General features: G+C 38.6%; 1 protein-coding gene across 1 annotated transcript in view; it reads right to left on the minus strand.

The window, feature by feature from the left end:
* GRM7 (glutamate metabotropic receptor 7) overlaps nucleotides 1-17,025 on the minus strand; it is a 759,363-nt gene that overhangs the window by 48,596 nt on the left and 693,742 nt on the right. The window contains exon 9 of the mRNA XM_053689364.1: nucleotides 11,035-11,281. Within this exon, the coding sequence (XP_053545339.1) occupies nucleotides 11,035-11,281 (247 nt within the window). The remainder of the gene's footprint in view (nucleotides 1-11,034; nucleotides 11,282-17,025) is intronic.

The raw sequence follows: 17,025 nt of genomic DNA on the forward strand, positions 1-17,025 counted from the left end.
AATCTTTAGACACCAACTTCGCACAACCTCCATTGACAGAGGCAAAGAGAATGACTGGGGGTTATGGGTAAGGCAGTTACACTTAACAGTTTTGCTGGGGTGTTCTTTGCCTCCTCCTGCTGGCCAGGAGTTGAATATCCCACTAGTAATTGGAATGATGTTGTGGACGCTCCATGTCATAGGAAAAAAGTACAGTTACACTCGTAATAACACTATCTAAAAAAAATTATTTAAAAAATTGCAATAAAAAGTTAGAAGGACTCAAAGATATGCCAAGACATGATGACATGCAAAGGGCTTTAACATAGATATACATACATACACATATCTTAATATGTATATGTATGTATACATATGTGTGTGTATATAATATATATGTATATATATATATAATTTATATGTGTGTATGTATGTATTTATATGTGTATATATGTATTTACAGAGTTTAACACTTGTCCTATTTCTTAACCGGTAAGTCCCTTCCTTGTGGCTATGTCCCTCACATCCAAGGCAGTTTCACAGATGTCTGCAACTTTTTCAAGGATTTTGCGTTTGCGACTTCTCAAAGTCTATTTGTTACCGCTAATGTGAGAACGAGCGCGAATGGCAGAGTGCAAAAAAAAAACCTACCGCTCCACTCGTAATCTAGACCACAGTATGCTGAACTGATTAAACCACACAAAAACAGTTATCTGCGTCTGAAATCTCAGCTATTGGCTTCTGAAAGCATTGCACATAAATACACACAAAACACACACACTGCAATTGCCAATAGGACTGGATTTACGCTTCGAATGCCCCCAAGCACAAGTTGAATAGTACAACAATATTGCCAGCCTAAAAACATAGAAGCACCCTCTGTATGGTTTCTAATTAGCTGCAATGGGAAAATGCTTGATATAAAATACCCAGAGGCATCTGCGTACACTTCCTATGGATAAATGCAGAACCCATCCCTACATCTCCTGTGGTCCTGCCTTTGATGATGGTTTTGGATTTATGTATTAATGCATATAGACAACTAACTTTATTTTTTTAAGGAGAACTAAATCAAACAACATAGGTGTATTTTGGCTTTGGCCAAATAGACCTGTGTCTAGAGCAGTAAATGCTGGGAGAGCAGCATATTATGGGCTTAAACTACAAGTGGTGCGCTAATGTTAGCTTGTGCACAATATTGAAATATTGCTTTGAGTTAACTTGTGTGCTTATTACAAGTTGAGAGTAAACTAAATTTGTGTTCATCGGGTTAGCGCAACTGAAGACCTTGCGTAAAGGGTTAGGGCTAAATAAAAAGTTGCATTTAACATAACATAAATGCATTTAAAGGGACATGCCGGTCAAAATTTAATTGCACATAGATTAATTATATCTTTGAATAGAAACATATTTGCAATTTACATGTATTGGCAAAATTGCTGCTAGTAAAAGTTATCACTGTTTTAGTGTTAGAATTTTTCTCTGCACGTGCATGTGAAGTATAGCTAGATATTGGAATGTCACTGCACCCACATCTTAAATAATGCAGCTGCTCTGATCATCAGTGGGGCTTTTATCATGTCAACAATTAACAAATTGAGTCAATACCAGATGGTAAAAACACCTTAGGCTCCCTGAGCAAGTGCTGTGTTTAAAATGCTGGTGCACATTGCATACATAAATACATTTTTAAAACAGCTATAGCTTTTATCAGAAGCATTTTTGCTAATACATGTATATAACAAAAAGGCTTCTATTTAATACCGAAATGCTCCCATGTGGTTTCCAATTATAGCTGGAATGTCCCTTTAAATAAACAGTTACACTCCTATATACACTATCTAATAAAAGTTATTCATATAAATATTAGAAGTTATAAGGGTTAAAATGTATATGGTACATGACAAGGTGTTTGTAGGGAAAGAACTATATTATACCTATTCTTTGGAGTCCTTTCCACTCAAATAATAATAAGAAAAATAATTTTAAAATTCAATTTGAATATTTAATAATGTGTTTTACAGTGTATGTACTGTACATATTTTTCATTCCAATGATCTTCACATAGGGGGAAATGTTCTATACATACAGTATATACGTACACTATTTATATATGTGTATACATGTATTTATATATATTTAACAAAACATATTAAAAATAAATAGAACATTTTCTTTTATGTGAAGAACATTGGAATGTAAAATATTCATAACTAGCTTTGGGTAAGCAAACAAGCAATAAGTATTTTTTTTTTCCAGTTTGCTCTCCATTGGAGTCTATGCGGAGAAGAAGTTAGCGATGTCGCAATCTGCTGAAGTTAGCTTGCATCGGCTTTCACTTTCAATCAAACATTTTACTTTGAACTTGTAATACAAGCCCAAATTCCCTTGTGTTTACTTCTGACTATGTTTGAGCATGAGCAAAAGCGCAAGATTGCGCCCCACTTGTAAACTGGCCTTCTGATGGGTGGCATGATACACTACAGATGTTTTTTTTTATTATTACTGTTACAATAACTTTATGATCCCTGGTTGCCTAGTGCGGACCTGCCAACATTTTATACAGGCTGACTGGGACTGGGAGGTGATGGGGACTTGTTTTCTGGGTGGAGCCATGAAGAACGGTTAGGAGCTCTGTTAGTGTGGGTGGATGACTCCCAGTGGCAGCTATAAAGAGAAGCACAGGGGTGAAAAGTACCCCCAGTCTTTTACACTGTTCTCCCTCTGTGTGATCCACATGCAGAACAAGGCTGTCTACTCCATAGGCAGCAACAGCTAAGTCCATTAGGTGCTTGTTACGCTGCTGTCCCTTACAACCAGGGGCCACCGCAATGCCAGCTGGATCAGCTAGCCATACCCCTGGATTACACAACAATGCCCACTTAACACCATGAACTTGTCTCTTCCTACCCGACTCCACCTACAGAACATCCAATAATCAGCCCAATCATTGACTCCTAATTTTTAATTTCTAGAACTGCCCCTAAGGACCCCTCAATGTGCCCCTTGAATTTAGTTGTGAGAAATATAAAAGGCAAATATGAATTAAACATTTCAGGAAGTTGGGCTGGAGAGCAACAGACTGACCAATGCCTAGAGCAGCGCAAATACTAAATGCATCACTGATAATACAATCTTTATTTACTGAATCATTGTCAGCTAGTAACATAGTAACACTTTCTTTTCTATGTTATTCTGGGTTATTATATTTCACTTTTACAACATTTTATATATTTTGGAGCATGTCTATTTACTGGTGTAGAGTGCTAAAATGGGCACTTTTGTCTTGTTAGTAATAAAGTGTATTGCTGAGTGTCTTGCCATGTCTGTTCCTTTGAGACAGTTCCCCCGGCTGTAGCACAATGAAAATGGCATTTTATTAGCAGATAGTTAATACAATAAGTGTCACAACGGAAGTCCATCTCAGCAGCCTGCTCTTAACAAGCTCCTTTTGCCAGTACGTTTTATAGTGAGAGCTGCTGACCTCACCATATATCTCACTGTTCTGCGCTCGTATTGTCATGTGTCACAGGGCATTGGCGATTGTGACAGACTTGCAGAGAAGCTCTGTGTCCCTGCGGGAGGATAGGTCACTTTGCATTAAATCTCTATTAAGTGAGGGAGAAGACTCTTTCTTTAAAGCAGGAATTATCTAATGTGGGTTGTGCCCTGGCAGTCAGACTATCTGAGCTTCTTCATACCCACCAAAAAGAAGTCATAAATGATATGGGAGTTTCCAGTCATGGCTGGGCATTCTGGCAAATATGGAAGCCGTAGTTTATGGGGCATATTTAACAATGTGCTAGCAGACATGATACGAAGTAGTGAATCATGTGCTCTGCACATCGCTGCCCATCGATAAATACTGACAGCATACGCTTTCGGCATTTATCATTGCGCTAGCAGTTCTTGTGAACTGCGGGTGCAATGCTGCCCCCTGTAGATTCGTGGCCACTAGCAGGTTTATAAAAACGATTGGGTTTATTTCTTTCCGCCGCCTCAGAGCAGGCAGACAGGTTATGGAGCAGCGGTCTTTAGACCGCTACTTCATAACTTCTCGATAATTTCTGTTTCGGGCGAGCCATACGGAGCTTGATAAATATGCCCCTAAATCTGAATAAGCAAATATAGACAGTCAGAAAGACAGTCAGAAAGACAGACAGACCGGCAGGCAGGCAGATACACAGACAGGCAGTTAGAAAGACTGACAGACCTGCAGGTAAGCTGAAAGACAGGCAGTCAGAAAGACAGACAGTCAAAAAGACAGACTGGCAGATCTGGCAGTCAGAAAGACAGACAGACAGTCAGAAAGACAGACTGACATACCAACAGACCTGCAGGCACGCAGAGAGACATATAGGCTTTCTAAAAGACAAACAGACAAACAGATTTAAAGGCAGACAGAGAGATAGATAGATGATAGATGATAGATAGATAGATAGATAGATAGATAGATATGAAAAAGATAAAGCAAGATGGAGAGATAGGATTAAAAGGCAGATAGATAAGAAATAAGTTAAAAAGAGAAGGAAGGAAATAAGGATGAATGAAGGAAGATAGATATTAAATAGATAGATATGAAATAGAGAGAACGAAAGATGGATAGATAGGATTAAATGACAGATAGATAAGGAAGGCAATAAGGATGAATGATGGATAGATGACAGATAGATGATAGATAGATAGATAGATAACAGAGATATAGACGGACATACAGACAGATAGATAGATAGATAGATAGATAGATATGAAATAGATAAAGCAAGATGGAGAGATAGTATTAAAGGATAGATAGATAAGGAAGGAAATAACAATGAATGATGGATAGATGATAGATAGATAGATAGATAGATAGATAGATAGATAGATAATAGAGAGATAGACAGACATACAGACAGATAGATTTATAGATAGATAGATAGATAGATAGATAGATATGAAATAGATAAAGCAAGATGGAGAGATAGTATTAAAAGATAGATAGATAGATGATAGATAGATAGATAGATAAGGAAGAAAATAACGATGAATGATTGATAGATAGATAGATAGATGATAGATAGATAGATAGATAGATAGATAGATAGATAGATAATAGAGATTGACAGATAGATTCAATAATGCGCACTCCTTTCTGCACTATTCAGTGAATTAACTCTATAGAAATACATAGGAACTGGTGAGCTGGGGAGGTCCGGCTGACTGAAAAGGATTTCTACTTAATTTTGCCCTTTGTGTTACCTTTACTTATTACTAATAGATAATATGGAAATGATTTCCCACTTTTTTTTTATAGATAAAATACAATTCCCCTAACATGAATTACTAGAGGTCAGCATCACGAGCGTTCTCATCTTCAAGACGATTGTTACTGCTCTGGGTGCGCATGTCACAGTGTCCCCCAGCGTTAGTGACAGAGGGCTCGGCACCTACATGCTAGGAGAGTCATAGCTATGTTGGAGAACGGAGGCGCGGCAGTCCAGTGAACTTTATTAGAGTCATCATCTGCTGAGCTTGATGAGAATTTCACTCCCAAAGGAGAAAAAAAGCAGTTACAAAGCATCAGAAAATGAGAACAAAACGGCCTATTTAAAAACTAGGACAGATAGGGAAGGCACCAGGACTGGAGTGACCTCACAATGCTATTTATAGGCCTACGATCTTGTATTAACACTTTTCTGTCTCAGTATCTATGTGTCATGTGTTATAAATATATCTGCTCGGCTGTGTACAATTTGGTCTCAAACACCCCATTTATTCTGATATTTTATGGAAGAGCTTTCAGTTATCATTATGTGATTTTTGTAATATTGTCTGCACCATTTCTATCATATTATATATTCTGTAATATTCGGTCTATAGACAAGATTTGCAGCAATACAAGCTGTGCCTCTTTGGATCAGATCGTGTGTTATGCCTCCGGCTGGTCACTGCTTTTTTACAGACTGGCGGTCTTGCTCCAGCAAGCTCTTTCCTCCCCACTGAGTTATCTGTCCACGCAATGTACATTATATCCCAAACTGTAAGCAAATGTGCCGGGGAGAAAAAAACCTCTAACCAAACAGCTCTGAAAACAGATCTGACATTATTAAGGAACTTGCTAGTTTGCAAATAATTGCAAATAATCTATTGTGTTAGAACATTTAATTTATAAACAAATAATTTTTCTTATTATGGAGTTGATCATCATAATTTCATTTCATGATTATCTTGTTTAACATGTGCCAGTCCTGTTTTTTTTTTATCACAATCCAAATTCTTCATACTTAACCCCTTAATGAACAGTGATGTACCCTGTACGGCGCCAGTCGTTTAGCCCTTAAGGTCCTGGGCTTTTTCTGCTGCGATCTCGATGACAGCGGTGAGATTGCGCTATTTCTGCATGCCCCTCGAGTGGGGCTGTGCAGGAAAAGCAGGGCAGAAGATCTCCAATGCAGAGAGTAACACTCTGTGTCCATATCTGCATTGCTTTGCGGTGGCGCTATACTTTGGTGGTGTGGGAGGGTGAGAGGGGGCAGTAGTGATTGGGACCGCTACACTGCAGAAAATGATTTTCACGGAAAGAGAGAAGATGGAAGGGATCCACTACCTATAGAAAATGTGTTGGAAGAGGGGAGCGGGGAGGGGCCTACAGAATGATCGGTTGGAGGGGGAGGTGGGGAAGGGGAGGGGGGCTGCTACACTACATAAAAATATTTAGTTTTTTTTTTTAAAAAAAGGTACAAATTTAATATGAATTGGGTACTGGCAGACAGCTGACAATAACTAAGATGGTGGATACTAGTTAGAGGGAGGAGGTTTAGAGAACTGTTTAGGGGGGATCAGGGTGGTTGGCGGGAAAGGGGGGGAATCCTACACTGCAGATTTTCTTTTTTTAAATGCCCTAAACTTAATTGTCAGACTGTCTGCCAGTACCTAAGATGGTGGTGACCAGTGGTGGGTGAGGGAGAGAAGAAAGCTGTTTAGGAGGGATCAGGTAGTGGGAGGTATCAGGTGGGAGGGTAATTTCTACACTATTGGTAAACTTAACCTTACAAGCTACCTGATTAACCCCTTAACTGTCAGGAATTTCAGAAGTGTGGTGTGCAGCTGCAATTAGCGGCGTACTAAGTTTGTGAAAAAGTAAAAAAATTTTTTTAATGTGATTGCATTTGGCAGCAAAACGGTAGCATGAATATACCAAAATGTGCCTAGATCACTATTTTTCAAACCTGTCTGCAGGCCTCCCCAACAGGCCAGGTTTTCAGGATTACCTTGGATTAGAAAGGTAAAAACCATGTTTACTAATCAGCTGATTATCTTAGCTGTGCTCCAATTTAGATATCCTCAAAATGTGACCTGTTAGGGAGGTCTGAGGACAGGTTTGATCAGATCGATACCTTGTCTACTAAAAATAATATATATAGTTTTGATAGGTAAATAAAAAAAGGCTCTTTTTCTGTTTAAATGGAGTGATAGCAAAAATGCTAAAATTGCTCTGGTCTTTTGGGTACGTTTTTGTCTGTAATTCCTGGTCCTTAAAGGGACACTAAACCCAAAAAAATTCTTTCATAATTCAGGTAGAGAATACAATTTTAAACAACATTCTTATTTGCCTCTATTATCTAATTTGCTTTATTCTTTAGATATCCTTTGCTGAAGAAATAGCAATGCACATGGGTGAGCCAATCACACGAGGCATCTATGTGCAGCCACCAATCAGCAGCTACTAAGCCTATCTAGATAGGCTTTTCAGCAAAAGTATATCAAGAGAATGAAGCAAAATAGATAATAGAAGTAAATTAGAAAGTTGTTTAAAATGGCATGCTCTTTCTAAATCATGAAAGAAAATGTTTGGGTTTTATGACCCTTTAAGGGTTAAAAACACAATAGTTTTTCCCTTTATAATCTCCTTGGCAAACATTTTTAACTTATTACTGAGTACCCTTAAAGGGATATGACCACAATTTTGTATCCATGATTCAGACGGAGCATATGGTTTTAAATAACTTTCTAATTTACTTATATTATAACATTTTCTTGGTTCTCTTGTTATAATCTGTTGGAACCAAGGGCATAAACCCAGGAGCATTCACGAGTCTAAAGAATATGGCAGTAATTTTACAAGAATGTTATCCATTTGCAAACGCACTAGAGGGCAGCACTGTTTCCTGCCATGCAGTGCTTCAGATGCTACCTAGGTATCTCTTCAACACAGAATATCATGGGAACGAAGATGGAAAGTTTTTTTTTTTTAAATTGTAGGATCTGTCTAAATCACAAAAGAAAATTTGGGAGTTTCATATTTCTTTAGAGGTACATGAAACCCCAAATTTATATTTCAGAATTAAGATAGAGAATACAATTTCAAACAACTTTTTACTCCGATTATCAATTTTTCTTTGTTCTCTTGGTATCTTTATTTGAAAAGCACTAATGTAAGCTTAGGAGCCGGCCCATTTTAGTTCAGACCCCGGGTTGCACTTGCTGATTGGTGGCTAAATGTAGCCACCAATTAGCAAGCGCTACCCAGGTGCTAAACAAAAAATGGGCTGGCTCCTAAGCTTACATTCCTGCTTTTTCAAATAAAGATACCAAGAGAACGAAGAAAATTTGCTAATAGGAGTAAATTTGAAAGTTGCTCAAAATGGAATGCTTTATCTGAATCATGAAATAAATAATTGGGGTTTCATATGCCATTAAGTTTTCACATGTAACATTTGTTTTGCGCATGTGCAAAACACACTGACATTACTCCCACCGTACTGTATGATGTTAGAAAGTAATGTCACCAAACAGATACCAATGCTGCCTGCTCAGTCAATTAAAGTTACACAAGTAACAAGAAGCCCTTTCACTCTAATAGAAATTAGCCAGATCCATAGTCCGGTAAAGATACATATTAAAGACTATACCGATAATGCAAATGTTCAAAACCTTTTTGAGATCAAGCAATATACAGGCTCTTCAACCTGTAATATAATCACTAATACCCTGAAATCACCATTTTAATGCTGATTAAATGTGTACAGATAATTTTTGCGAAATCAGGAGATTAACAATGCAGATTTCATGCTGTTTCTGAAGGGTAACAATTTCCAACTTCTGGGGTACTAACAGCTGAAACATTTTGGAATTGTTATCAATGTAAAAACAGCCCAAAGTTTAGAAATCATTATCTGATGAAAACAAGAACAAGAGTTTGATGAACCCCTTTAACACATGAAAATAAGTTAAAGGGATACTAAACCCAAATTTTTGCTTTCATGATTCAGATAGAGCATGCAATTTTAAGCAACTTTCTATTTTACTCCTATAATATTTGTTTCTTCATTCTCTTGCTATCTTTATTTAAAAAGCGGGAATGTAAAGCTTAGGAGCGGCACATTTTAGGTTGAGCCCCCTAGATAGCGCTTGCTAATTGGTGGTTACATTTAGCCACCAATCAGCAAGCATGACCCAGGTGCTGAACCAAAAACTTGCCGGCTCCTAAGCTTAGATTCTTTTTTTTTTTTCAAATAAAGATAGCAAGATAATGAAGAAAAATTGATAATAGGAGTAAATTAGAAAGTTGCTTAAAATTGCTTCTCTATCTGAATCATGTTTTAGAATTCCTTTAAATATATAGTTAAAGTTGTGCTGCAGTGTTTCTCTAGATAAAGATATGGCTGGTAAACCAATTAGAAGCAGGCATTCTTATGTATGCTCCCATCACTGGCTGCATCCTCATCAGGAGTGGCAAGAGACTGTGGGTTTTGACAGGTAATTTATCAGTAATGGATTATCGGCAGTAGCTCTAATTCTCAATGGTACAGTAAAAGTCTATTTTTGCTATTTTTGCTATGTTAATTGTGTTGCAAACAGTAGACACTTGGGGGCCTATGGATCATGTCCGACAGGCATCGCTGAATGCAGAGAGAAATACTCTCTGTGCACCAGCAGCTCTTGTGAACTGCTGGTGCAAAGCCGCCCCCTGCAGATTTGCGGCCAATCGGCCGCTAGCAGGTGGTGTCAATCAACCCGATCGTATTCGATCGGGTTGATTACTTGCGATGTCTGTCCACCTCCTCAGAGCAGGCAGACAGGTTATGGAGCAGCGGTCTTTAGATCCTGAAGGCTCGCCAGAAACACGGGCCTTCAAGCTCCATACGGAGCTTGATAGATAGGCCCCTAGATATTTAAATTCCACAAACACATTTCCTTGTTACAAAAAAAAAAAAAAAACATGTTTAAAAGGACATGAACCCCAATTTTTTTCTTTCATGATTCAGACGGACAATAAAATTTTACACAATTTCCAAATTACTTTTGTCTAATTTGCTTTATTCTCTTGGTATCCTTTGTTAAAGATGCAGCAATGCAGTAAAGGGAGCTAGCTGAATGTACTGGGTAAATCAATAACATGAGGCTTATATATGCAGCCATCAATCAGCAGTTCTGGTGTCTACCTAGGTATCCTTATTAATCAAGAAAACAAAGAGAACAAAACAAATTAGATAATATAAGTAAATTGGAAGGTTGTTTAAAATCACATTTTCTATCTTAATTATAAAAGAAAAAAAAATGGGTTTTAAAGTTCCTTTAAGCAAACATGATATAATACTGCATAAAGCAAGACCAAATGGTTCATGCACAGAAAAAAACACGAAAAAAACAAACATTTTTTTGTTTCAGAAACTAATTAGGGGGAATTTCCCTTTAAGAAGAAGAATACACTATTTGTATTATTCACATGCATATTCAAGTCTCTTGCTTCATTCTTTCACTGTACATAAGAGAATTCATTGCATGTCATAATAATGATTTCATTTAGCTGATAGTGTAATTTGGTGTCAGCAGTGGGATAGAATGAGCTCCTATAAAGGTTTGATTGAGTCTATTCATCTTATAGAGATAAACGTGGTGTTATGTTGTGTTTTATGTGAACTCTATATCAATGACTGCAATGCTTGACTTTTTTATATCTATACTTTCTAAATCAATGTAAAAACATACACACTTTTGAACTGTACTTAATTTGATATATAGATTTAGACTGTATAGGGCCATGTAGTCAATGTCTTTTTTAATACTTACTGTTTGGGTTCACATTCTCACAAAGCTCTGTCTTAGCTTCCCCATTTGGCCTGTCACTGGGCTTGTGTGACAAACGTGATGACATTGTGGCTGCTGTTACTACAGCCTTAAAGCTGCGCTTGCGTTTCTGCACGTTGAGCTCTGGGTGGAAGATTATAATATAAACCTTAGGCATGTAGAGCATCCCTAGGGCCACCGACGCACTGAGATTCATAGAGATTGTGAGCGTTGTGGTCTGAATGTAGAGCTGAAACAGAAACAGCAAAATTAGTTAGTCAGCAGCACAGCTAAAACCTCAAGTGTTCATTCCCTTATCACAACTTATATGTGCTGGTGGCAAATAGACCTTAGAACCACTTTACTTTTGTGAAGGTTAATAACATCATTATTATTATTAATAAACTTTTTTTTTAAAAAATACAATTTTGCAAAGAAAAGGTGGCGTGTTATTGGGCAAGATTTAACAAGGGCCCAACGTACCTTACCGTCAGCATCTTGGGAAGTAGGTAGCAATATGCTGCCTGATGTAACATTGCACTAGCAGGTGCTTGTGCAATGCCACTTCCTCCTTGCAAGCGTCTAATAGCGCACAAGCAGGGGCTGTCAATCAACCGGGCCAGACTTGTCTAGGGTGATTGCAAATTGCCAATTCAGAGCTGGTGTATAGGTTAAGAAGCAGAGGTCTGATGACCACTGTTTTGTAACTATCAGCTGCAGGCTCCAAAGCAATATCATGCAGCTTTATAAATAGAGCCCAGAGGTTTTTGGGCATAATGATTAATGGGATAGTAATGATTCAGAGAGAGCAAGAAATTAAAACAAAACCTCCCCAATTTACTTCTATTACTAAATTTTCTTTGTTCTCTTGGTATCCTTCAAATAGTAAACCTAGGGAGCTTAGGAGCATTCATGTGTGTTTAGCCGTCTATGGCAACTGTCTGCAATAATTTTTCTAGCAATGATATACATTGCTGCAAATATTGCTGCCCTAGAGTGCTAAAGACACAAGCACGCTCCTAAGCTTCTATGAGCCTTTCTAACTCTTCAACAAAGGATACTAAAAGAACAAAGCAAATTTGATTGATAAAAAAAACTACACTGGCTTTTTTTTAAATTGGAGTCTTTGGCCTCTAGTTATTAAGGTCTGTCGGACCTGATCCGACAGTGCGGATCAGGTCCGACAGACCTCGCTGAATACGGCGAGCAATATGCTCGCCGTATTCAGCATTGCACCAGCAGCTCACAAGAGCTGCTGGTGCAATGCCGCCCCCTGCAGAATCGCGGCCAATAGGCCACCAGCAGGGGGGTGTCAATCAACCCGATCGTACTCGATCGGGTTGATTTCCGGCGATGTCTGTCCGGAGGCGGAGAGCTTATGGAGCAGCGGTCTTTGTGACCGCTGCTTCATAACTGCTGTTTTTGGCGAGTCTGGAGACTCGCCAGAAACAGGGGCCATCAAGCTCCATCCGGAGCTTGATAACTAGAGGCCTTTGTCTAAACCATGAAAATGTAATTGCTATTTTACTGTCCCTTTTGACCTTTTTGATATTTTCTTACGACAGGATAAAAATCTGTCACTTATTAACATTTAACTAATTAATAGTATGAAAAGTTCAAATAAAATCAAAATCAGTTCAGCTAAATAACACATTTCATTTATCCAGAACCTGCAAATCAGAGAAGAAAATGCATATTTTACGGCATATTCTACAGAGGAGAGGTCCTAAAAGGGACATAAAAAGAAAAAAATGCGTTTGAAAGATTACTGTTTAAAGGGCCATAATAACCAAATGTTTAACACTTGAAAGTGATGCAGTATAGCTGTAAAAAGCTGACTAGAAAATATCACCTGAACATCTCTATGTAAAAAAGAAATATATTTTGCCTCAAAAGTTTCTCAGTAGCCACATCCCATTGTAAAGGACTTCTAAGCAGCAAATCAGTATGTCTGTCCCGGGACAGCTAAGGGAGTGAGCTTTCGTGCACACTCATCTTATTTCCCTATTCAGTGTAAGGAAGTCTACTATGAAATCTCATGAGAGTTAAGTGAAATCTTATGAGATCACAGTAAAAGAGTTCATGACCTCAGCACTGTTGATGCTGATTGGCTGCTGTTCATTTCTTCATTTTTTTATTTTTTTTTAACTGCAGCTGGGTAGCAGCTGAGTATAACTTTTTACACAGAACTTACTCTGCTGAGCTGAGTAAATTGTGAGGTAAAATATCTTCCTTTTTTACATAGAGATACTCAGGTGATATTTTCCTGTCAGCTTTTTACAGTTATACTGCATCAGTTTCAAGTGATTTAGCATATGAGTATTATGTCCTTTTAAACATTAACATATGTTTTTGTTTAAGACATTACTTTGATTCCCACCTTAACAGGAAGTGCATGTTTGTGCACAACTCATTTGCATGGACAGATTGCTTACAGGCTGTTAAACAAGAATTTGAAATCTCTATTGGTGGATATTGACAGAACTCTCAAGAGTGAAAATCAAGTTTTAGATGAAATAAAGAAAAAAAATTACTTTAAAGGGACAGTAAAGTCAAAATTAAACTTAAAGGGATTAAATAGAACATGCAATTTTTAACAACTTTTCAATTCTCAAGTGTGCTCAGGAGAAGATGTGTCTTTAGCCACCTGGTAGCAGCATCTGCAACAATGTTAATTTTAATGTTATATATAGTTGCAAACACTGCTACCATAGTCTATTAAACCATGTGCATGCTCCTTAGCTCTTATCAGCCTACATCAACCACATCATTTCATAATAGAAGTTTAAAATTGCATGAATCGTAAAAGTTTATTTTTTTACTTTACTGACTATTTAATGTGCTTTAATCCTCAGTAAATCCCAAGTGAAAGAGGATAATCGTCTGTGGAAAAAAAGGCACCAAGCAGTATATGGTTGCGATACACAAAACCTAAGCACAAAACACAAGAAATTAGCACAATATGTAAGAGATGAGTTATACACTTGTGCTTCTATCTCTCTTTCCCCATTCACTTTCATCTTTGCTCCCCCTCTATCCCCAAGTGCCATTCCTACCCATCTTGGTGCCATCTGTTTTTGTGCCATCTTCTTTCCAATTCTCTCAACTACTGTGCCATCCTCTCTCTGTTTCCATTTTCATCCTCTCTCTCTCTCTCTCTCTCTCTCTCTCTCTCTCTCTCTCTCTCTCTCTCTCTCTCTCTCTCTCTCCCTCTCTCTCCCTCTCTCTCTCTCTCTCTCTCTCTCTCTCTAACTATGGCATCAATTCTCCCTTTACTATCAACATCGTTCTGCTTTGTGCCACACTTGTTGTTTAGCTCATCCTTTTGTTTTGTTTTTGTTAGTTACAGACCCTTTGTTCTAGGATAAAAGACCGTTTGTTTCTTTTGATATCCATTTCTTTTTTTCTTCTCTTTCTCTATCATTGTGCCATCCATACTATTCCTCTATCCTTTCTCATTGTGCCATCCATACCATTCCTCTCTCCTTTCCCATTGTGCCATCCATACTATTCTTCTCTTCTTTCTTTATCATTGTGCTATCCATACTATTTATCTTTCCTTTCTCATTGTGCCATCCATACTATTCCTCTCCTCTTTCTCTATCATTGTGCCATCCATACTATTCATCTCACCTTTCTCTATCATTGTGCCATCCATACTATTTCTCTTTTCTTTCTCATTGTACCATCCATACTATTCCTCTCTCCTTTATCATTATGCCATCCATACTATTCCTCTCTCCTTTCTCACTGTGCCATCCATACTATTCCTCTCACCTTTCTCTCTCATTGTGCCATCGATACCATTCCTCTCCCCTTTCTCTCTCATTGTGCCATCCATACCATTCCTCTCTCCTTTCTCTCTCATTGTGCCATCCATACAATTCCTCTCCCCTTTCACTTTCATTGTGCCATCCATACCATTCCTCTCCCCTTTCTTTTTCATTGTGCCATCGATACCATTTATCTCCCCTTTCTCTCTCATTGTGCCATCCATACGATTCCTCTCCCTTTCGCTCTCATTGTGCCATAAATACCATTCCTCTCCCCTTTCTCTCTCATTGTGCCATCCATACCATTCCTCTCCCCTTCGCTCTCATTGTGCCATAAATACCATTCCTCTCCCCTTTCTCTCTCATTGTGCCATCCATACCATTCCTCTCCCCTTTCACTCTCATTGTGCCATCCATACCATTCCACTCCCCTTTCTCTCTCATTGTGCCATCCATACCCTATTCTCTGCCCTTTCTCTCTCATTGTGCCATCCATACCATTCCTCTCCCCTTTCTCTCTCATTGTGCCATCCATACCATTCCTCTCCCTTTTCTCTCTTATTGTGCCACCCATACCATTCCTGTCCCCTTTCTCTCTCATTGTGCCATTCATACCATTCCTCTCCACTTTCGCTCTCATTGTGCCATCCATACCATTCCTTTCCCCTTTCTCTCTCATTGTGCCATCCATACCATTCATCTCCCCTTTACTTTTTTATTGTGCCATCTATAGCATTTCTCTCCTCTTTTCTCTATCATTGTGCCACCCATAACATTCCTCTTCCCTTTCTCTTTCATTGTGCCATCCATATTATTCATCTCCCCTTTCTCTACCATTGTGCCATCCATACCATTCCTCTCCCTTTTCTCTATCATTGTGCCATCTATACTATTCGTCTCCTCTTTTCTCTATCATTGTGCCATCCATACCATTCCTATCCTCTCTCAATCATTGTGCCATCCATACTATTCATCAACCCTTTCTCTATCATTGTGCCATCCATACTATTTGTCTCCCCTTTCTCTATCATTGTGCCATCCATACCATTCCTCTCCCGTTTCTCTTTCATTGTGTCATCCATATTATTCATCTCCCCTTTCTCTACCATTGTGCCATCCATACAATTCCTCTCCCTTTTCTCTATCACTGTGCCATATATAATATTTGTCTCCTCTTTTCTCTATCATTGTGCCATCCATACCATTCCTATCCTCTCTCAATCATTGTGTCATCCATACTATTCATCAACCCTTTCTCTATCATTGTCATCCATACCATTCATCTCCTCTTTTCTCTATAATTGTGCCATTCATACCATTCCTCTCTCCTTTCTCTATCATTGTGCCATCCATACCATTCCTCTCTCCTTTCTCTATCATTGTACCATCCATATCATTCCTCTCCTCTTTCTCTATCATTGTGCCATCCATACTATTCATCTCCCTTTTCTCTATCATTGTGCCATAAATACCATTCATCTCCCCTTTCTCTCTCATTGTGCCATCCATACCATTCCTCTCCCCTTTCACTCTCATTGTGCCATCCATACCATTCCACTCCCCTTTCTCTCTCATTGTGCCATCCATACTATTCCTCTCCCTTTCTCTCTCATTGTGCCATCCATACCATTCCTCTCCCCTTTCTCTCATTGTGCCATCCATACCCTATTTTCTGCCCTTTCTCTCTCATTGTGCCATCCATACCATTCCTCTCCCCTTTCTCTCTCATTGTGCCATCCATACCATTCCTCTCCCTTTTGTCTCTTATTGTGCCACCCATACCATTCCTGTCCCCTTTCTCTCTCATTGTGCCATTCATACCATTCCTCTCTGCTTTCGCTCTCATTGTGCCATCCATACCATTCCTCTCCCCTTTCTCTCTCATTGTGCCATCCATACCATTCATCTCCCCTTTATTTTTTTATTGTGCCATCTATACCATTCCTCTCCTCTTTTCTATATCATTGTGCCACCCATAACATTCCTCTTCCCTTTCTCTTTCATTGTGCCATCCATATTATTCATCTCCCCTTTCTCTACCATTGTGCCATCCATACCATTCCTCTCCCTTTTCTCTATCATTGTGCCACCTATACTATTCGTCTCCTCTTTTCTCTATCATTGTGCCATCCATACCATTCCTATCCTCTCTCAATCATTGTGCCATCCATACTATTCATCAACCCTTTCTCTATCATTGTGCCATCCATACTATTTGTCT

This window comes from Bombina bombina, chromosome 7 (genome assembly GCF_027579735.1).
Source record: "Bombina bombina isolate aBomBom1 chromosome 7, aBomBom1.pri, whole genome shotgun sequence".
Classification (NCBI taxonomy): Eukaryota; Metazoa; Chordata; class Amphibia; order Anura; family Bombinatoridae; genus Bombina; species Bombina bombina.